The following is a 23927-nucleotide window of genomic DNA, read 5'->3' as shown; positions in this document are numbered from 1 at the left end:
TATAACTGGAGGTACACTTTAAATAGTGGGGTTTGTATGAAAAGCTAGTTTATTGTATAATGTATTAATTATTTTTTGTTTTTAGAAATAACTGACAATGGGAATGTTAACTTTGTGAAATATAAGAAGGATTTTTACGTCAGCACAGAGACAAACATGATGCGAAAGGTGGATCTAGCAACATTAGAAACAGCACAAAAGGTGATAAGTCGTTCTACCATATTTGATGTTGCATGGTTAAGGCTGAGGCTTTTTTGTTGTGGTTTTTTGAGCCAAAGTCAGGAGTGAGTTGAGCAGAAGAGAGTATAAGTACTTTCCCATTACTTTTGTAGCCACTCCTAGGTTTGACTCAAAAAATGCAGCAAAACAAAGCTGTGTTTCCGCAACGTGGGGTCCCTAGGCTCAGGCTGAAATGCATCAATATTTTTCAATTCAGAAAAACACTTTAATATCACTGTTCAGAATTTAGGATGTCCGCAACACACTCAAGGATCATTCCAAATTGTAGGGCATAAGTAGACGAAGTCACAATGTCCAAGAATACAGGTTGAAACGAACAATGCACAATTAGAAAATGACAGCACCCAAATTGTGAAATCCAAGGTTGTGCACAGCCAATTGTTCATTTCCTTCTAAGGGATGTTAATAACACAATATAGAAAATAAGGAAACCATCTTAAAGGGATATTGCTAGCTCAAGGATTATATTCAGATTTGTAGCATGAACTAACTGAAGTGTTTTACTCAATACATTCATACTTCATCTATCTTGCTCTGTTTGCTAGATACAGCTAAATCTCACCCTTCAGTGTTTACACCTGGTTGTCGGCCCATTCATTTGAGCCGACTCTGGAGGGGAAAGCCGCGACCACGACAGTCGTGGCAGGCGGGTTTTGACACGAGAGTGACGCGGCTCCTTGCGTCACTCTCGGTGCCAAAATCCGCCCCACCGCTGTGTGAACTAGCCCTTAAACTCCTTCCCACCAGTAACATATTTTGATTTACTATTTTACGTTTATTATTCTGTAAAATGTACTGGGAAGCTGAAAAAATATTCAGAATTGGGTGGAATTACGCCAGGTTCACACTAGCGTTCGAGTACCCCAAATGAATGGGTATGAAAGAATCCTGCAGGTTTCCTCTCTGTTGTTCTCATCCGTTATTTTAAATTTTAAATGGGATTTACAGCTCCAAATCGAATTTACATACTGATACTTTATCTATTTTTTTTTTTTTTATCGAAGGTCTCTGTCTGTGCCAATCAAAAACACCAAGTGCACGAAAAAAGTGTGGGTGTCACACTAAAAAAAACGTGCCCAGGATGCTTGCCAAAAAACGCACCCTTCAGGAGGTTCCTGACTAAACTCTTCCCCACAAGGACCAAAAGGTGACCGAGTGGGGTCGAGTATCCGATGGACCATCTGCCGGAGCAGGAGGTCCTACCAACGTCCGTTTTCCCCTCGGGCTGCCACCACCAAGGGTACTCAGGACTACCAGTCGTTGAGTTTCTCTCCGGGCTGCCACCACCAGAGATACTCCTTGACTCAGGCAAAGAGGTCTGCGCCTGCCCCGGTTCCCCAGGACAGGTCGACTGACAGAGGGGAGAGACCCATTACAGGCCTCATCCCCAGACAACCGTCAGGAAGCGTCCCAAAAGGGTACAGCATCCCTTCGTTGACACACAAAAAAGGTGACGAGTGAACAAAAGAAGTGAGAAAAACACTTATATAAGTGGTAAAGTGCCCATACGAGCCTGGTTTACCGCCAGATCTATAAAAATTCTCCTATGCTGGAAAACCAGGCATAAAGGAGTGGGTGCTCAGCAAGGTGTGATTCTAGTGCCACGCAATGTGCCCAAATCAGTGAGGTTCCCAAGCTCAGTGATTTAAGGCACCCTGGGGGCCACTCAACCCCCAGGGCACGACACCAGAGACCTTCGAGCGCTTCCTCGGCCCATGGTAAGATCCCCAGGGAGTGTCCTGTCCCCCTGGTGGTCGTGTTGACAGCGTCAGTGGCGTTCTGCCAGCCCCCTGCAGTGGGTCCATCACCTCCACTGGCGGAGCCGGCATACTAACCACGTCCCCCATCAACAACGCCTCAAGTGGTTCTCCATTCCTACCTCCATAGATTTCGGCCTACTCCTGCTGTGGCCGGTCCCGGACCGCGCTCTCCAGCAGTTTCGCCTACTCTCTACTTCTGATAAGAACAGATACTACACTTGATCTTAGCCAAAAGGCCGAGAAGCGATACTGATACTTTATCTATAGGATAGGTCATCAGTATATGATCTGTTGGAGTCTGACACCCCTCATGATATACCAACATACCATAGTCCTTGGAGACTCACCTGCCATGTTGTGCTTCATTGGAGGAGACGCCGGTCCAGTGTGTGACGTGCTACAGTACTGATTGGTCAGCTCCTGCTCCACCACATCAGCTGCTCTACACTACAGGAAGTGCCATTGCCCACACAGCAGAGGATTTCTACTACCTAAAGTGGGCTACCTATGTGCCCAGTCTACTCTACCTGTACACAACTGCTGACGGCTTCCCTGCCTGGAGGTTTAATGCTCCTTGCTTGCTAGCTTCCTTTAAACAGTCGATCACACAACACCACCCTCCCAGTCTTCTGAGCTACAGATAAGCCATCAGTCTTAGAAACTGGATAACTCCTTTAGAATTTATTAAGTGCCACATTACAGAGTGCTATCTTATTTCCTAGTATACTGCTATCACCTAGTGGATAATTTTAGAACCACCATTGTGTGATTGTTTTATACTTTTTCAAATTAATATCACAGGATTAGTTAAATATCAAAGGAAGCTGTTCATCTCAGAAGTAAAAATACTTGTCAGAATTTCTTGGCAGCACTGGCCCAGAAGCACCAGACATTCACCCTGATCTGCAGCTTGCTTGTTGAAAGTAACACAAGGTTTCAGCTTCTCTTCCTTGCTATGGATGGAGACAATACCCCATCTTTAAGGACCTAGAACATGCTGGGGCACTCAAGTTCTGCCTTCTATTCCTTGGGAGAGTAAATCTTTTTACACATGAAAGAATATCCATGGTTTTGCAAAAACTGCAACGAAAACTGCTAGTGTTTTTTTTTTAAGTGAAGGAGCCAAACTTCTTGTTACATTCCCTTTCAAGTTTTTAGAAAAAGATAAAACTGGATAACATCTCTTTGCAGGTCGACTGGAGTAAATATATCGCTGTGAATGGGGCAACGGCTCATCCTCATTATGACCCTGATGGGACAGTGTACAATATGGGCAGTTCCTATGGGAAACAAGGTAAGAGAGTCCATAGGCTGCATTATAAACTGTGAAATATATATCAAATATTAATAAGAAAAGCACAAAAAACATTGCAAATTCCATTTATTCTATATGAACCATGACACATCTTCTCTAAAGCCTTATGAACACAACAGTGACGGTTTTTACAGATCTAATAGCCGTTAAAAATGGACGTACGTGTCTTTTTTCATCCGTTTTATATTCATTCCATTCTGTTTTACATCAGTAGAAAAACAGATTAATTTCTTTTTTGACTCAATCCACTGGATCCATTTTACATCAGTGTAAAAGGGATCTGTTGATTTCTATGGGTCTGAGTGAGTTCGTGAAAATAGACAAAGATAGTGAAAGTTTTTGACGGACCATCAAAAGAGCGGATGTACAGTATGAATAGACACATTGGATTCAATGTATTCTTAAAATGGACGCATGACGGATGTTTCAAAAACATACATCACATGTCTATTTCTCACTGTCGTATGAATAATTCTTTACAGATTGCTCTCTGAACTATATGAGGGAAAAATGCAGGCTATAGAGTAAGGGTAGTGCAAAAGAAGCAAAACAAAAAAAAACAAATCACAAAAGCTATTAGGTAATATGATGCTATCTGTTTTAGCATTGTGTGCAATACTATCAAGCTGTCTGGATATATCAGATATTTGTAGCTGGCATATTCACTCCTGTATGCTCGGGCTTTCATCTCCCTCCTCTATTGTGCTCCCTGTTACTGACTCTCTATAGGTGGTGATTTACTGTATTCTTTCTTCCTCTTCCTTCCATGCATCATTTCTTACATACAAGCTTTTAAAGAGGACCTTTCAGCACACTGTCGGCTTTCTAATGGTATATAAAACCGCATATGCCCGAGGACTTGAAAGGTCCCCTTTAAGAGGGTAAAAACCAGATCCTTTATTATAACCACCATTGCTCATGAATTGATTACCCAAATGGACGCTTTGACCAGTCTCTCTACTCACTCTCTAGTCACCTGCTGAATATATACATGTTACTATTTCAAATTGGCCCCACTAATATGTCAATGTTCACAGATAGGGAGACTTTATATAATGATTCCAGAAGTTCCCCCTTCATAGCTTGCCTCACTTACTTAAAGGGAGTGTCACTACAACCCAGTATACCAACCCAATTCGAAAGATAGATAGGTTAGGGTCATCTGAATGAAGCAATGTTGTTCTCTTGTGAATCGCTGCCTCCGTTGGTGAGATATCACATTTTATGTCAATATGCAAATGAGCTTTATGGAGCAACAATGGCTCCTTGCACATTTGCATATTAACAAAACAAGCGATACATAACATGTAGTTTCTATGAAAAATATATAAACCCTCTATCATTTTCACTTGTAGCAAAACACAGGTTACTTCTCTCTCCATTTTTCAGTTTTTTGCCCTTTGTGGAACTTCAGTTATGTGCTTCGAGGTTGTTGAGGATCTGCCAGCCGGACATGACATGTCCTTCATCTTTGGCAACCCTCAGCTCCTGTGTGTATCCTGGGCCAGGGATCAGACTACACAGAAGACATGACACTATGCTACACGCTGCACTGCTCACCAGTCTGCACAGAAATAGACTTTTCATAGAAATAACTATCTTTTTACAATCACAGGTATATTTTACAATATTATTAAGATTCCTGCCCCAGATCCAGAGGAGGATGATGATGATACACTGCACGGTGCTCAGGTTATCTGTTCTATACCAGCAAGTGACAATTGGAATCCCTCATATTTTCATAGTTTTGGTAAGTGCTTTACCAATGCAACTGTAAAGAACAATGCAAGGTTTGATGTCTGGTAAGGGTGAATGAAACGGATATTATCATCTATCCTTTGGTTAATTTTGCTAATTGACAAGTGCTGGGATCGATGGGGGTCCCACATTAATCTTAAAAACAGGGGTCCTGTGTCTCCTGTTCTAAGTGGAACTGCAGTCATGTATGCTGCTGCTCCATTCAAAGGGTCTGCCAAATAACAGAAACTCCCTTTAAGTGAGGGACATGGATCCTAGATTCTCGTGTATAGTGGGGTCTTATAAGACCCCAACGATCAGATAATTGTGACCTATCACGTGCACCTTTCCCTTGATGTTCTATCCTACTCTGCTCTTTTTATTTATATTGCACTTCACATCTACATGTCTAATCCTTTCGTCATTCAGAGAAGTGTCTCTCACTGGCTTATTCTCCTAGAATCTATAGAATATCCATATCCCTACCCCTTGTCTATGGTGGGGAGATGTAGGCAGCAGTCTACTGTGCACACTGCAATACCATGCAACTCTAGAAAGGTTATGAAAAGAGACAAGTTAGGCCATGTTCACATGATTTTAGTGGCACTTGCTTAGTGTATATGTCGCAGGGAAATGGTGAAACTAGAGATTTGATCAAATCCCGTAAGATGTTAAAATAACAACCCTGTGGGGTAATTTAGCTAAAGAAAGTCAGTAATTTGATCAAATCCCTGAACTGTTTTAGTGAAATGATGAAATAACACAAGTCAGCACTCGCACAGCTCTATGTTTTACTTGTTACCACTCCTCCCTTTACCTCACCGTTCCCCTGCGGTGTCTGTGCCGGCCAGTGCGCCGCGCTTCTGACGTGACTAGAGATGAGAGAGATGAATATTGAGGCTCTACTGGAAACAAATATCGAATCTCAAATATTTCACTACTCGCTCATCTCTAGACGTGACGCACACATAAAAAGGGTTCAGGTGTAGAAAAAAAAAATCAAACTCTGACCGAATTTGTATCTGAAGAACAGTTTAATGAAACTATCAGGACGTGTTTTGAACAAGCGGCAAGATGAAGAAAACACCTTTGTGTACTCGCAAAAGATAGAAGATAGAGGACACCAGAGCATCAGGGGTTAGAAAATTATCCTTAGCCTGAACAACCCCTTTAAGTAATTTGTATAACAATTTTAAAATATAGCAAAAAATAATACACAGACCCCCCAACCCCCTAGAAAATTACACAAATACAGAAAAAGCCTCCCATTCATTTGTACGGTCTATTAAGGCTTTTGTAAGCATGTTGTGATATTATATATCATACTTCATAAATAAATGGTGGATAGAGCTGTATACTGCAAAATAAGGTATTAGCCTTATGTTCTCATTCAGTATACTTAGCTGAATCCCAACACTGTAGGGATTGTAGGGTTATAGGTTGGACTTGATGGACTAATTTCTTTATCCAACCTCATCTACTATGTAACTATGATGGCTATTAGAGATGAGCGAACAGCGTTCGATCGAATAGGTATTCGATCAAATATCAGGCTATTCGATATATTCGATTAGAATCGAATACCACGCGGCAAACGCACTAAAAATTCGTATCCCCTCCTACCTTCCCTGGCGCTTTTTTTGCACCAATAACTGTGCAGGGGAGGTGGGACAGGAACTACGACAACATAGGCATTGAAAAAAAAATAGGAAAAAGCCATTGGCAGCCAAAATCAGGTGACCTCGGATTTATAAGAATAGTGGCCGCCATGTTCGTCTCATTTGCGGTTTGGAGAGATAGGGACTGAGATCTGCTGAGGGCTAAATAGGGACACGTGCTGTCGCAAGTCGGGGACGGCACACCAAGAGAAGTAGTGACGGCTAGGGGCAGCATAGCAAGGTGCCGCAGCTGCCATCAGGTCACGGAAGGCCTGAGTCTCCACTAGCATAAACGCCAACATCTCCAGGGCCAGCAGTTTTGAGATGAGGCTGTTGAAGGCTTGGGCATGTGGGGAGGTTTCGCTGTAATTCTGCCTGCAATGAAACGTCTGGGAGATGGGGAGTTGCTGGGAAGAGGTGCATGATGGTGCAGGCAAAAGGAGCAGAGGCAGGAAAAGGGGCAGATGAGGGTGAACTCCCCAAAGTATCAGAGGCAGATGTGGAGGTGTCCAGGCTGGTGGTCTGAACTGCAGAACCAGCTCTGGAAACAGTGGAAGAGGCAGTGTCGGCAACGCTGGCCGACAATTGTCCTGCATTTGCTCTCTCCCACTGAGCCCAGTGCTTGCCTTACAAATGATGTGGTGCTCAGGTTGCTTTTCTCAAAGCCCCTATTTAGTTTTGAGTTGCACAGTGTGCAAAACGCACTCAGTTTGTCCTCCACGCATATGCTGAAAAATCTACACAACATCGAGGGAGGTGGCCAACATGGGCGAGTGACTAGTACAGGGGAAATCTTGGGCCTTGCTGGCTCTGGCCTGGCTTCTGTGAAGCAGCTGTCCTTTGCCTCTGGACATGCCTCTGCCTCTAGCTGTAGCTTGACCACAACCTTGCTCCCCAGCTGCATTTCCACGCCCCCGGGCACATCCTCGTCCCTTAGTGCTAGCTTTACGCATTTTGTGATGTATACAAATGGGGTTTTTTGTATACACAGAGGCTAGATATATTGAGCGTATATCAGCTTTAGGGACTCTAATTTAATTTTGAAGGGCACACGTTAAGGGCCACAAAAGTGAATTGACAGCTAAGGGTGGGGGCTGTTGGATTTCTTATTGCCTATGCCATCTGTGGTTGTCATGGGCAACGTGATTTAAAGGGGTTCATGCTAATGTTTCTTTTGCTTTAAATTTTTGCTTCTGTCCATAATATTGTTGAGGAAAAAGGGTTTCTAAGTATTTAGACTTTCATAGAGGTTCTATTGAGTTTGTAAAGTGTCCAGTGGAAAGGATGGGATAGGATTTCACATAAGTCTGCCATCCATGGGCACTCATGGTTGAGAAACTGAGGGAGCTGACTTTGATGAACCCTTGGGTTTTGGAGATGAAACTCCATCAAAGGTCTCTGCTGCTCACACACCCTGATCAACATATGGTATCTAGGGTTTCAGTGTGTGGTGACCTCACACAACAGCCGGTGCTTCAGGCAGATGTAGGCATAGACTTACGGAAGTGGCCGCTCTTTCATCAGTAGCTTGTGAACATTGGTGTAAGTTTTTAAAAACGTTGGCACCACCAAGTTGTTAGGTCCTATATACTGTATGACAGTATAAAGGAATGAGTGACTGTCCTGTGCCTTTGTACATGCCTCTGCCTCTAGCCACCTTTTTTGCTGCTGCGCTTGCCTCCACATCTACACTGCTTTGCCCCCTAGACATCACCCCTGTCCATGCTTCTAGCCACCTTTTTTTTCCTGCTGTGCTTGCCTCCACAACTACACTGCTTTCCCACTAGACATCACCCCTGTCCATGCCTCTGCCTCTAGCCACCTTTTTTCTTGCTTAGCCTGCCTCCACATCTACACTGCTTTCCCCCCTAGACATCACCCCTGTCCATGCTTCTAGCCACCTTTTTTTTCCTGCTTTGCTTGCCTCCACAACTACACTGCTTTCCCACTAGACATCACCCCTGTCCATGCCTCTGCCTCTAGCCACCTTTTTTCTTGCTTAGCCTGCCTCCACATCTACACTGCTTTACCCGCTAATCATCACTCCTGTCCATGTCGGGTCGATGGCCTCGTCGTCCACCAGCTCCTCTTCCAATTGCTCACTCTCCTCTTACTGCAAACCGCACATAACCACAGCTTGCCCTGATGGCAACTGTGTCTTGTCATTATCACTGAGGCCGAGAAACGCCGGATGCTCGTCCACAAACAAAAAATTAGCAGGAAATGGTGGCTGCTCCAGTATTTGGGCATCAAGACATACAAAGTCGTCTGGTATCTCCTGGGATTCGGGAAGTGGTTCAACAGAGGGAGAGACAGTAAAAGGACCCGAAAATAGATCCTGGGAGGTGGCAAGGGTGGAATGGCTCTGCTGGGAAGATTGGGCATTTTGGGAGGAAGGAGGGGCAGACTCTTGGGTATGAACACGACTGGAGGTAGTGGCTGACTGGCTGGTGGAAAAGCAGCTGGAAGCATTATCCGCTAGCCATTGTAACACCTGTTACTGGTGCTCGGGCCTGGTTTGCGTTGTACCCTGCACCCTGCTTAATACAGCTGTCATATCAGGAATTGTGATGAGCGCATACTAATGTTTTTTTCAGTTTAAAGTTATGTTTCTGTCCATATTAATGTAGAGGAAAGAAGGTTTCTAATTATTTATCCACTTTCATAGAGGTTCTAATGAGTTTGTAAAGTGTCCAGTGGAGAGGATGGAATAGGATTTCACATAAGTCTTCCATCCATGGGCACTCATGGTTGAGAAACTGAGGGAGCTGACTTTGATGAACCCTTGGGTTTTGGATTTGGAACTCCATCAAAGGTTTCTGCTGTTCACACACCTTGCTCAACATAGGTTATATAGGGTTTCAGCGTGTGGTGACCTCGAAAAAACAACCGGTGCTTCAGGCAGATGTAGGCGTTGCTAGAGTGTATTGAGGCTAGCAGCGGCTACTGTACACTTGCCAAAGTGGGCGCACAAGCGCCACACTTTCACCAGTAGCTCGAGAACATTGGGGTACATTTTTAAAGACCGTTGCACCAATAAGTTGAAAACGTAGGCCAGGCATGGACCGTTTTGGAGGCTGGCAAGCTCCAGAGCCGCTTCCAGGTTCCGGGCATTATCACACACGCAAAAATGCCTGGGCCCAGGTGCAGTGGCGAAAACCACATTGCCGTTTCATCCAGGATGGCATCCCTCACCTCGGAGGCAGTGTGCTGTCTGTCCCCCAAGCTGATGAGCTACAGCACGGCCTGCTGACATCTCCCCACGCCAGTGTTGCAGCGTTTCCAGCTCGTAGCTGGGGTCGATTTAACGGAGGAGGAAGGTGGTGTTTCAGCACTCCTGCCAGGAATATTGGGCGGGGAGACAAGGCAGGCCGCCACAGTTTGCGACCTGGTCCCAGCCTCAACTATATTCACTCAGTGTGCCGTGATTGAGATGTAGTGTCCCTAGTCGCATGCACTTGTCCACGCGTCGGTGTTCAAGTGGAACTTTGTGCAAAGCGCGGAACCTAGGGCCCGACTGATGTTACCGGACACGTGCTGGTGCAAGGTGTGGATGCCACACTGGTAGAAGTAGGGACGGCATAGCTAGCTAGGTGCCGCAGTTGCCAGCAGGTCACAGAAGGCCTGAGTCTCCACAAGCCGGGACGGCAAGATCTCCTGGGCCAGCAGTTTTAAGATGAGGCCTTTGAGGGCTTGGGCATGTGGGTGGGTTGCGCTGTACTTCTGCCGGCAATGAAAGGCCTGGGAGATGGGGAATTGCTGGGAAGAGGCGCATGATGGTGCAGGCAAAAGGAGCAGTGGCAGGAAAAGGGGAGGATGAGGGTGAACTCCACAAAGTGTCAGAGGCAGATGTGGAGGTGACCTGGCTGGTGGTCTGGACTGCAGTGCCAGCACTGGTGTCACTGAGGACGGGTTGCTGGTCCACAACAACTAAATCACCCGGAGATGGCGGATGTTCCAGTGTTTGGGCATCAGGACACACAAAGTCGTCTGGTAGCTTCTGGAATTGGTTAAGTGGTTGGACAGAGTAAGGAACAGTTAAAGGACCTAAAAACATCTCCTGGGAGGGGGGGAAATGTGGGCTGACTGTGCTGGGAAGATTGGGCATGTTGGGAGGAAGGAGGACCAGACTCTTGGCAAGGAAGAGGACTTGAGGTAGTGGCTGACTGGCTGGTGGACAAGGAGCTGTAAGCATTATCCGCTAGCCATTGCAACACCTGTTCCTGGTGCTCAGTCCTGTTCAGTGTGGTACCCTGCTTAACGCAGCTATCAAGTCAGGGATTGTGATGAGTGCATGCTAATGTTTCTTTAGCTTAAAATTTGGGTTTCTGTCCATATAATTGGGGAGGAAAGAAGGTTTCCAGGTATTTTTCCACTTTCCATAGAGGTTGTATGGAGTGTGGAAAGTGTGTAGTTAATGGTTTGTGATAGTGGGGTAAAACTGTGACTTGGGCGTGTTTGATGCCCCCAGACATGCTTCCCCTGCTGTCCCAGTTGCATTCTAGAGGTGTTATCATCATTTGCTGAGGTGTCATAGTGGACTTGTTGACCCTCCTAAGTCCAATAGTGGTTTCCCCTGAAACAAACTTTTTTCCCTATAGACTATAATGGGATTCGATATTCGTTCGAATAGTCGAATATTGCGGGGCTATTCGAATCGAATATTGAATATTTCACTGTTCGCTCATCTCTAATGGCTATATCATGGTATGCCAATACGTTTGAACATATGTTGAGCAATAAAGATACGTCACATATAAACACTGAACATATATTGAACACATTTATACTCTTTCTTCTGTCCCCTCTCCCTAGGAATGACAGAAAACTATATTGTGTTTACTGAACAACCTATCAAGCTTAATGTGTTGAAAATTATTACAAGCAATATAACAGGGACACCAATATCCAACTGCTTATATTGGGATCCTAGATATGACACTGTTTTCCATGTGGCAAATAAACACACAGGGAACGTAAGTCTATTCTATATTTTATGCATAGATAGGTAGATGAATCTGTCACAGGCTAAACATATCGCCTGGTCAAACCTGTCATTGTTTTTAGCCACTTTATAAAAGTAACAACTGAAGCCATGCCATCTTGTAATTCACTCTATACATCTGGTGGCCACATTGACAACATAAAGGTCATATTGTCTGCTGATACCCTAGTGAGAAGTGAAATAATTAAAGGGGGCCTGAATTTTCATGAAAAGTTGAAATATATGCAGGGTCTTGCTGGGCAGCGTGTTCTCTGGATGTATAAGCCTTCATACATGGTGTCCTATCAGTGTTTCTGTTGCTAGCAGCCCCATTATGGTTGCTGCACTCTTAGGCTAGGTTCACCATGAGACTCCGCTGCAGAATCCACAAAAAAGCAGCAGGGAGAAAAGTCCAGCATGGAGGATTTTTTTCTCCACCAATTTCAGTATAGAAACCACAGAAACTGGACGGTCACCCATCTTATATTCACATACACTTTCTGTTATAAAAGGTTGTTTCTAACTGGAGGTGCTCTTTAAAGCGACATTTTGGTTTGGTGCCACTGTGTAGTTTTAATTGTGGACTCGATAATAAAGTTGTAACATAATACTCTAATCATATACAGTACATCCATTTTCCTAGAACTCTGATAAAGACAGACCATTTTGTTGTATGTTATGGCATCTATAAGATGTTCTGGCAGATTATTAGGAGATCTAATAAATGCCCTAAATGTTGTTTCATGTTCAGACCATTTTTCCGCTAGATATATCTGTACATCCAGGTTATACCATGCTGCACAGCGAGGCCCTGGAAGCTGTGTCTGCTACAAAACAGCAGCGTACTATTATGGCGCTGAGCGTTATCCATACGCCCAATGCAACCTTATGGGCAGGAAGGGGTTTAACTTTCCTTATCATCATGTTCTGTTACTCTTCTCTGATCTAGATACATTCTGTGACATTCCATACCAAAGCCATTGCCACGTTTCATCAAATCAATGCCTATGAAGATGAGGACTGCATTGTACTTGACCTCTGTGGTCAGGATAATGGAGATGTTTTTCAGCTCTATCAGTTGCAAAATCTACACAAATCTGGGAGAGCTTTGGATGAGGTAATGTATTACTGAACACAATACCTTGGTAACTTACATGATTAAAATGATCTAAAAAAGGGGTCAGTGGTTAGCACTGCAGCCTTGCAGCGCTGGAGTGCTCGGTTCAAATCCTGCCAAGGGCAAAAAACCATCTGCAAGGAATTTGTATGTTCTCCCCGTGTTTGCATGGATTTCCATCCCATACTCCAAAGACTTACTGGTAGGGAAAAATGTACATTGTGAGCCCTATGTGGGGCTCATAATCTACATAAAAAATAAATAAATAAAATGATCAAAAAACAATGACAAAATGTGATAGAAGACAAATATGCAATATTAGGGGTTATATCCTGTAAATATACAGTAAAAGGGAAGAAACAATAATGGAGCTTTTTCTGTTTATCACCTGTGTTATCATTTTTAAATAATCTGACACCAAAATATTGTCATGAAATTTAAAGGGGTTGTCAAGGAATTGGAGAAATACATGTAGAGACCGGAGGTGGTGTACAACAAAAAAAAGCATACTCACTCCCTGGTGCAGTGTTGTTGGTCACCAGTATCCATTCAGTCTTGTGCCAGTACAGCAATGCTGGAAGTCCTTACGTGACCACAGAGACCAATCAGTGGCCTCACCAGTTATTGGAGAAGAACCGGTGACATCACTGGCATAAGTCACCAATTCCTTGCAGCGACTGCTGAGGCTGTTGATTGGTTTCAGTAGTCACATGAGGCTGAGGAATTCTGGACATCAGCGCCTGCCAACACTCTACTTGCCCCTTCTCTTGTCCAGGTGGCATGATCGTGAGAGCACAGGGCCAGGTGAGATTTCAGCATAGTTTCCTGGCCTTGCCAATCAAAGAAGGGGGGGTAGAGAGAGGGTGTATTAGAACAGCATGCAGCATAGTAGTTTTGAGCAATGAACCCACTCTTGGGGCTCCAAACCACCATTTACATATTTTGATATTCAGAGGAGAAAATATGGTACATCAAGGTGCGGCTGACTTAGCTATGTTGCTGGTTTAATATATTTCACCCAGGTGACACAACATATAGACTTTATGGAGTTTAACAGGGTTGATGCCTTATGAGAAGTTATTTTAATGCTAAATGAATATTTTTTATGGCAATTTACAATTAAAACAATGATTCTTCTTACATGTGATATTATTAACAATGTATTTCTTCATTTTAATAGACCTACAATTTTACTGTAAAGCCTCTTCCTCTCCGGTTTGTACTTCCTCTGACTACAAACTCAGAAACTCCATATGGCATAAATATCAACCCTCTCCGCTATTCTGCAGCCACAGTTGAGAAAAGAGCTGATGGAAAGGTACTTTTGCTTCTACAAATTGTGGTAGTTTAACAAAGGGATTGTATGACAAGTTTGAAAAGTCAGGACAACAAGCTAGTTCTTGGGTAAATACACACTAATAAATGAGAAATCTCCATTGTCATTGTATAAACTCGCAGGATCAATGTTATGGGGGGCTCCACTACAAAAACTGAAACATTGGAGAGAACGTGGCATAGCACTACATAGTTCCTCCATGTTATAATCAGCATGTTAGCACTTCATGGAACTGTCTATCTATCTTCTCAAAAGTGATAAGCATGTCAGCACCTTTCAAGAATGCATACTAGCTTTTCGTTTTCCACAGTTTTTACTGCTTTTTTTTTTTTTTTTAAGCTCATCAGCATTATAAAGAACCTGTCATAAGGCCCAATGACATACACCATCTCATAGATGCTGTCAACTTGAGCATTTTGCTATTTTGTGTATGAAAATCTGTTCAGCCATTCCAAAGATATAAGCCCATAGACCATTTAGGATTGATGGAAATTAGGGCATACCAGCTCAAAAAAATAAAGGGAACACTCAAATAACACATCCTAGATCTGAATGAATGAAATGTTCTCATTGAATACTTTGTTGAATGTGATGATAACAAAATCACACAAAAATCAACGGAAATCAAATTTAGTAACCAATGGAGGTCTTTGATTTGGAGTCACCATACTCGTAGAGTGCCGGAAATTTCATTTATTGACCTTTGATTTGGAGTCACCACCAAAATTAGGGTGCATTCAGACTACGTAACGCCGGGCGTGTATGAGAGCCGTACACGCCGGCATTACGGCAGACTGCTGAACACTTCCCATTCACTTCAATGGGAGCGCTCGTAAACGCCGCTGTTACGAGCGCTCCCATTGAAGTGAATGGGAAGTGTTCGGCAGTCTGCCGTAATACCGGCGTGTACGGCTCTCATACACGCCCGGCGTTACGTAGTCTGAATGCACCCTTAAAGTGGAAAAACAGACTACTTGCTGATCCAACTTTGATGTAATGTCCTTAAAACATGTCAAAATTAGGCTTAGAAGTGTGTGTGTGTGATCCACGTGCCTGTATGACATTCCTACAATGCCTGGGCATGCTCCTGATGAATTTACGGATGGTCTCCTGAGGGATCTCCTCCCAGACCTGGACTAAAGCAACTGCCATCTACTGGACAGTCTGTGGTGCAACGTGACATTGGTGGATGGAGCGAGAGATGATGTCCCAGATGTGCTCAATCGGATTCAGATCTGGGTAACGGGCGGACCAGTCCATAGCTTCAATGCCTTGATCTTGCAGGAACTACTGACACACTCCAGCAACATGAGATCTGGCATTGTCCTGCATTAGGAGGAACCCAGGGCCAACCGCACCAGCATATGATCTCACAAGGGGTCTGAGGATCTCACCTCAGTACCTAATGGCAGTCAGGCTACCTCTGACGAGCACATGGAGGGCTGTGCAGCGCTCCAAATAAATGCCATCCCACATCATTACTGACCCACTGCCAAACTGGTCATGCTGAAGGATGTTGCAGGCAGCAGATTGCTCTCCACGGCGTCTCCAGACTCTTTCACATGTGCTCAGTGTGAACCTGCTTTCATCTGTGAAGAGCACAGGGCACCAGTGGTGAAGTTGCCAATCCTGGTTTTCTGTGCCCTCATACCATCCTCATGAAATCGGTTTCTTACAGTTTGTGCAGATACATGCACATTTGTGAACTGCTCGAGGTCATTTTGCAGGGCTCTGGCAGTGCTCCTCCTGTTCCTCCTTGCACAAAGGCGGAGGTAGCGGTCCTTGCCCTCCTACGGCGCCTTCCACATCTCCTGGTGTACTGACCTGTCTCCTGGTAGTGCCTCCAGCCTATGGACACTACACTGACAGACACAGCAAACCTTCTTGCTACAGCTCATATTGATGTGCCATCCTGGATGAGCTGAACTAACTGAGCCACTTGTGTGGGTTGTAGAGTCCATCTCAGGCTACCACGAGTGTGAAAGCACAACCTACATTCAAAAGTGACCAAAACATCAGCCAGAGAGCATTGGTACTGAGATGTGGTCTGTGGTCCCCACCTGCAGAACCACTCCTTTATTGAGTGTGTCTCGATAATTGCCATTAATTTCCATCTGTTGTCTATTCCATTTGCACAACAGCATGTGAAATTGATTGTCAATCAGTGTTGCTTGGAGTTACATTGTGTTGTTTAAGTGTTCTCTTTATTTTTTTGAGCAGTGTATAACCCCCAAAGAAACCACAGCCTTACCACACATTTGGATTTGCTGATGACAGGTCCTCTTTATGGGAAAAATTGTGATCTATGACTAAAATCAAGCTATAGTGCCTACAAAGAGTCCCAGGTAGTCTGAGACACACCTTGTGACACAACATTGGTTCTGGCTGTTCCTCTCTCCCTCTTCTGTGCAGATTTGCTTTCTTAGGCTAAGTTAACATATGCACACAAGTCTCCTTTGGAGACTCTGCCACAGAAACAGCCAACAATCGACAGAGAGAAAAGTCCTGGAGACTCCTGAAAGCAGCAGACATTAGAATCAATGCGGTCTGCTGGTGTTTGTGGGTAACCGTTGTTTAAGTGGTCCGACTTTCCCTCATTTCGGTCAGTGTAAGGAGGGCTATTACAACAATGGAAGAAAGGTTAGTATTTTAGAATCAATCAGTAAGGCAGATAAACCTTAGCGAAGGGCAGCTGTAAGGTCACATTAAAAAGGAGGAATGGCAAATTGGGTGACAATTCTACATCTTATCCACTTCAGTACCGGGCCAATTTGTGGTCCAGGACCAAACACATTTTCATTTTTTTTTCTGTATGTGCCGTTTTGAGGGCTGTAACATTTTTCTCGTATGTCTCGTTGAACTTTTTGCGTCTTTTTTCGGGGACACATAGGGCTTTATTTTTATGTTGTTTTTATTTTCGAATGTGTTTTAATTTTTTTTATATCCGGGAAAATATAAACATAATAGGAGGGAAATTGTGTCTGGTTTTCACTTTATTATTATTTTTTTTTATTTAATAACACAAAGTGCTACTGAAAAACCTTATAAAAAAAATTTTCCTCTCCGTTACCGTAATTTTTATTTTGTATGGTGTTGTCGGGGGTGGGGCTATAACCTTTAATAATGCGTTTTAGTAGCATATTATTTTATTTATTTAAATTTTATTTTCACTTTTTAAAACTTTTTTTTATTACCGTATATACTCGAGTATAAGCCGACCCGAATATAAGCCGAGGCCCCTAATTTTACCACAAAAAACTGGGAAAACTTATTGACTCGAGTATAAGCCGAGGGGAGAGAAATGCAGCAGCTACTGGAAAATTTCAAAAATTAAAATGGTCGGAGTTTTTGGGTGCAGTAGGTGCTGGGGAAGGGGAGGGGGTGTTTTTGGTTGTCTGTCTGCCCCTTCCCTGAGCTTGAGGACTGGAATTTTTCCCCCCACGTGGAATTCAGCCTGGCTTAATATAGGGTATCTGCAGTGCTCCTATTAACCCCTTCCCGACGGAACAAGAGCACTGCAGAGACCCTATATTCAGTAGACCGGGCACTGTCAGACACAGGGATACCTAATGTGTTTGTGTTTCACAGTCACTTTCTACTTTTATATGTATTCTAGGGAAAGGAGGGATTTAGAACTTTTATTTTTTTATTTTTTTCAAAGCTTCTTTTTTTCCCCCCCACTATTTTATGGAAGATTTTATACATTGATATTGCGGCTGGTCATAGACCCCCCCCCCCCCCTCCTTAAAATTTTTTATTTTTTTTGCTGACTCGAGTATAAGCCGAGGGGGGCTTTTTCAGCACAAAAACTGTGCTGAAAAATTCGGCTTATACTCGTGTATATAAGGGGTATATATTTTATTTTTTTCAGATTGTGTCCCCATAAGGTCATAAGAGACCTTTGGGGACATCTGATCACTTTTTTTTTGTTTTGTTATGGAGGCTGATTTCCCCTGCAACTGAGGCTGGTACATTTAGCCTCAGTTGCAGGAGGAATCCAGCCTCCTGCACACTGTTCTTTACACTTACAGAGCTGATCTGGGTCCTTGTAGGACCCAGCAGCTCTTGTAAAACATTGAGCCCGGCGGATCACGTGACCGCCGGGTCAAAGGGCGGCTGCATTATGGCGGCGCCCATAGCCGTGTATACAGGGTTCATTGAGCGCTGTATACACAGCGATCGAGAAGGCACGGAAGGGAATAAACCTTCCCTGCCATCTCTCTGGGAGCTTCGGCTGAAGTTACAGCCGGCTCCCAGCTTCAGCAGCTGCACAATCTCCGTGCAGCTGCTGTGTTCTGATTGGATGTACCGTTACGTCCTGTCAAAACTAGGCAACCACTTCCCGGACGTTTATAGTCTATGGGCGGTCCGGAAGTGGTTAAACATCTAGATGACCAGCTTTTCAAGACATGAATTTGTCAAAGTCTATAATTAAATGATAAGCTATATGTTTCTAAGTATGGCATCCAGAGTGGTGATGTTGTGAGCCTTTCCAGGGTTTTGCATGTCACAGTACTGTATTGAATTGGTTTAATAGTTACATAGTAGATGAGGTTGGATAAAGAAATCAGTCCATCCTATAACCCTACAATCCCCTATAGCGTTGATCAAAAGGAAGGCAAAAAAAACCATGAGGCTCATGCCAATTTCCTCATTTCAGGGGAAAAAATTCCTTCCCGACTCCAATCTGGCAGTCAGTATAAAAACCCTGGATCAACGTGTCCTTAAAATCTACAGTCCATAACCCGTAATATTGTTCTTTTCAAGAAAGGCTTCCAGGCTCTCTTTGAACTTGTTTAATGAATCCACCATCACCACTTCCTGGGGCAGAGAGACCCATAGACTCGATGTTCTTACTGTGAAGAATCCCCTTCTATGTTGCTGGTGAAACTTCCTCTCCTCCAGACATAGAGGGTGTCTCCTTGTCACTCTAATGATAAATTAGAGGTGAAGTTAAGGAATGGACATATCTGTAGATATTACAGATAAGGGATGGACACAAGTGTTAGATACTACAGATAGGGGATGGACACATCTGCAAATATTACAGATAAGGAATGGAGACATCTGCAGATATTACAGATAAGGGATGGAGACATCTGCAGATATTATAGATAAGGGATGGACACATCTGTAGATATTACAGATAAGGGATGGACACATCTGCAGATATTATAGATAAGGGATGGACACATCTGTAGATATTACAGATAAGGCATGGACACATCTGCAAATATTACAGATAAGGGATGGACACATCTGCAGATATTACAGATAAGGCATGGACACATCTGCAGATATTACACATAGTGAAGGAAACATCTGCAGATATTTCCCTCTTTTACATCGCTCTAATAGCATCTTTGGTTTGATACACACAATATATGTGCATTCTGTTTTTCTAGCTGTGGTGTACACCTGAAAAGCTGTGGGATCACACAGTTGAGAACATTAGAGGCCTTGAACTTCCTACCATCAACTATTCCCAATACAACACTAAGAAGTACCGCTATTTTTATGGGTGTGGGTTCCAAAGCCTTGTAGGAAACTATCTTGTAAAAGTGGATGTTGACACTAAGCAGTCTAAGGTAAGTACTTTTTATGTGATCCACGCATATAACATTGAAAGCAATAGGTAAAAAAGCCTCCCATTGATTTCAATGGGGAGTGCACGTATGCCAGCACCCATAGAAATCAATGGGGTCTGGTTTTTACGCACTCATTCTGAACGCGTTTTATGTTCAGAATGAGCAGAGCGTAACTCAGTGTGAAGGCTCCCTTAAACACTTCCCCTGCTAGCACACAAAATAAGCGCCTGAATTATTAAAAGACTTCAACCTCTTAATATTCCAGACACATTCCTGTGAAACAGAACTGAGAACTACCCAGCAAGGAATTAGCATGGATATAGTAAATTTGTCAGACTAAGATGTCCCTGCACGCCTTGGTCCCCCACTCTGCCCACATTCGTAAAAAGTGGTACTTGGGCCACAGAATAAACAATGTGGCTTATCATTTACACCCAGCTATGCCAGAATAGTGGTGTAGATAGGTTAGTAAGCAATCAGAATCACTTGGATAGGTAAAAGCATTATAACGTAACGTGAAAGATGTCAGATTTGAAAAAATGGGGTCTGAGCCATAAAGCCAAAACTGACTACGTCCTTATGGGGTTAGATTTCGACATCATATATAACTTGTATTTACTTACATAAAATTGTTGATTTTAAGGTCTGGCAGGAAGATGGCTACTACCCCTCAGAGCCAGTGTTTGTTCCTAGCCCAAACTCAAGTGCTGAAGATGATGGCGTGGTTCTCTCTGTTGTAGTCTCACCATGGCAGGTAGGCATTTACCTGGTTTAGTTCAGCAAACATATACCATTGAAATATGATTACCATTGATATATGTGGCATGTAGAAATGACAGGAAGAATATTACATTGTATTATGGAGTATATAATAATGACTGATGTAGGTGAATATAATACAGAGCTTTGTACAATGGTCAGTATGGTACTGGCACCACATGTAACCAAGCTTTATTAAGATACAATGGTTAGAAGAAGGATTGAGCCACAGTAGACAACTGAAAGCTTTACTTTAGCTGGAAGGTTCTCAGGTGAATCATTATTTTCGCACTCTATCACTACAATGGCGTATAGCAGCACAGACTCTCCACTAGTCAGTAGAAATGAGTTTGAGCCCTCATTCATAAGTCTCCTTAGATCTTAGTGAAAAACTAGTAGTGCATGCATTATAGGCTTCTCATTAACCAAGGCGCTATTCCACCATGTCCTTGACGTTTGTCAGATCTATACTGCAAACTTTTGCAATTTCCACTTTCCAACATTTTGAAGACAAATTACAGGTAATGTTTCTTGATATTGTAAAGTGGAGGCCACTGTGAAATATGTTTGGCTAGGTTTGCACCTGGTTGGGCATCCATGTTTGATGAATACACAAGAAAATCATGCTTACCCCTGTCCCACGGGTCAGTTGCCTTGGCATAACGCTAGTCTCTGACCTATCCTTCAAGTCGCATGTTCAAACCCTCAACACCTCCTACCGCCTCCAACTCAAGAACATCCATCAAATTCACTCCTTCCTCACCACAGAAACTACAAAGATGCTAGTCCAGGCTCTCATAATCTCCTGCTTAGATTATTGTAACACCCTTCTCCATGGACTCCCAGTGAATACTCTCGCCCACCTCCAGTCCACCTTACACTGTGCTGCACGCTTAATACACCTCGCCCCCAGCTCTTCCTCGCCTGCTACCCTCTGCCAATCCCTTCACTGGCTACCCGTTGCCCAGCGAATTGAGTTCAAGCTACTAACGTTAACATACAACGCCATCCACAACCTATCCCCTCCATATATCTCCGACCTAATCTCCCGCTACCTGCCCACACGTAACCTCAGATCCTCCAAAGACCTCCTACTCTGCTCTACTCTCATCTGCTCCTCACACAACCGTCTCCAAGATTTCTCTTGTGCATCCTCCATACTCTGGAACTCCTTAACAAGACACATAAGGCTGATCCCCACAATCACAGGCTTCAAGAAGGCCCTGAAGGCTCCCCTATTCAGGAAGGCCTACAACCTCCAATAACACTAGTCACCACATCACCATCTGAACTGTCTCCCCCTCACCTTCTGTCTCTATCCCTCTTCCCTCATAGACTGTAAGCCCTCGCGAACAGGGCCCTCTACCTCACTGTGCCAGTCAGAATTGTTAGTATTACATCTGTCTGTATATTTTGTGCACTGTATGTAAACCCTCAAATGTAAAGCACCATGGAATTAATGTGTCCTCCTGGAATGTACAGTACATAGGGATAAATTTGCTTATACTGCATTAAAACTCTTAGCTGGTATCTCTTAATATTACACTATGCAAAAGATACATAAATAAAATAAAAAAGCATATACTATCATACACCATCAGTGGGAGGGTTGACAGATATATGCAACTTTATAATCTCCTTGTTTACATTGGGTAGAATATATAGAATGTCCCAAAGACAAAATGTAGGCAGAACTAGTGACCCTGGGAAACCATTGGATGGTAGTAATGCATGAAAATAAAACAAATGCGCCCTTCTCCCCTTCTTTTCCTGCATGTGTTTCCTGACTGCAGTTCCCACTGTGTGTTTTACTTGTCTATTGGTTCGCCCCTTACTCCCCTTTTGACATCAGAAAAAAAAAACCAGACTCATACTTTTAGACCTCCGTTCCCCTTATTATAATGTCACATTTCATTGTGCTAGACAGGGTTGTATCTCTGCCCTTTTGTTTACAGACGCGGCCTGTGTGCCATTCCGCCATCTGTTTGCGTGCATTGTTTTTGTTCTCCCCCTTTTTTTCTGTTCTATTTGAAAACTTAAATAAAATCTGACTATACATAAAAATAATGCCCAGCTATTCCTGGGATCCAATGAGGGCATGCCTTAAAAGGGTTTTCCAGGCATTTTTTAAAAAAGGTATTTTAGTGCTATCAATGGCTTAAAAGGTGCACCAAAATAACTTTAGCAGTGTTTTGAGAGATTTCTGAATTTCCTTGGGAGCTCCTGGCATTGTCTGCATTTGTTTACTTGGGTAGTTTCCTGGTGTCTTAGTCTCAAATACCCCTCTCACTCCCTTCCTCTGCCTCTTTCAGACCCCTTCCCTGTTTCCCTAGCTGACCCATGGAGTAGTAACCCTACCCAGCTACCTAATTAACTAACTCAGCCCCCGCAACCCAATACTTACCTGTGTTCTGTATCCTAGAGATCAGTTTCTTCTGTCCCAATGGCTTCTTCTTCTGCAGACTTCTTGCGCATGCGTGGTAGGCAGGATCTTTCACCTCTTTACTTCTACCGGCGATTACACAATGGAGCTAGAATCACTGGCACTATTGCCAGGCACTGGTAGAAGCGAAGGAATTGATGCTTTGTGCTCAGAGGAATGAAGACTGGTAAGTATGATGGGGTCGGGACGGGGGGAGTCTTGGTGACATTCTGTTTCTGAAAACGGAACGTTACCGGATTATCAGAAAGTGTGCTTGGGCTGGTCACATGACTGCCCTGGTGATCTAGGTAATTATAGATTTTTTAAAAAAATTTGTAAATTAGAAGTTAGGCGGGGGGAGGGAGTTTAGGGTTTAATTTTTATTTTATCCTGGACAACCCATTTTAAATGTAATGAAATAAATCATTGGACATTTCACAGCTATCATGCTGAGCTTCCGGGGCTGAAATTTGTTGGCTGCAACCTGGGCCCTGCTTTGGGTTCCAAAAGAGTGTGGCCTACTCCTGAAAATGACTCTTACTAATGTGTACTTTTTTTTATTTTGTAGGGCAAAACACCCTTTTTACTTATTTTAGATGCCAAAAATTTCAAAGAAATCGGCCGAGCTGAGGTTCCTGTTCAAATACCTTATGGATTTCATGGAATGTTTCTGCCGCACAACCAATGATCTGAGTCGCTGACTGAGAATACCAATATTTATGCAATGTACTACAGTAATATTGATCAGTACATCTATTAATTCACTTGGTTATTATTGATTTTATATTGATTAAAATTTACATTGCTTTATTTTCCATTAATTTTGTTGGCTAAATTCCAAATTTGGATTTCACAACAGAGCTAAGCATTGTGGGAGCTTAGGTGAATGTTACCAAAATTAAACTATAAGAGGATATGTCTGACTGTGAAGCATACATGCATCACAGACGTTCAACTTTAATTTAAAGGGGACCTTAGTTTTCATCAACATTTTAAATCTTGCAAATCAGT

The 23927-nt window shown here is 43.3% G+C and overlaps 1 protein-coding gene and 1 pseudogene across 1 annotated transcript in view; one reads left to right on the top strand and one right to left on the bottom strand.

Annotated features, from left to right (window-relative positions):
* Positions 1-23642, top strand: part of LOC142210550 (carotenoid-cleaving dioxygenase, mitochondrial-like) — a 40255-nt gene extending 16613 nt beyond the window's left edge. The window contains exons 4-12 of the mRNA XM_075279795.1: positions 86-201; positions 3192-3294; positions 4931-5065; positions 11526-11686; positions 12644-12811; positions 13992-14129; positions 19553-19735; positions 20379-20489; positions 23485-23642. Coding sequence (XP_075135896.1) covers positions 86-201; positions 3192-3294; positions 4931-5065; positions 11526-11686; positions 12644-12811; positions 13992-14129; positions 19553-19735; positions 20379-20489; positions 23485-23604 — 1235 coding nt within the window. The 3' untranslated portion in view covers positions 23605-23642. The remainder of the gene's footprint in view (positions 1-85; positions 202-3191; positions 3295-4930; positions 5066-11525; positions 11687-12643; positions 12812-13991; positions 14130-19552; positions 19736-20378; positions 20490-23484) is intronic.
* LOC142210915 (U2 spliceosomal RNA) lies at positions 2124-2248 on the bottom strand (annotated as a pseudogene).
* Positions 23643-23927: the final 285 nt, after the last annotated feature.

Source organism: Leptodactylus fuscus, chromosome 6 (genome assembly GCF_031893055.1).
Source record: "Leptodactylus fuscus isolate aLepFus1 chromosome 6, aLepFus1.hap2, whole genome shotgun sequence".
NCBI lineage: Eukaryota > Metazoa > Chordata > Amphibia > Anura > Leptodactylidae > Leptodactylus > Leptodactylus fuscus.
Note: the sequence above shows the minus strand (reverse complement) of the source record. Positions and strands in the feature narration are given on the sequence as shown.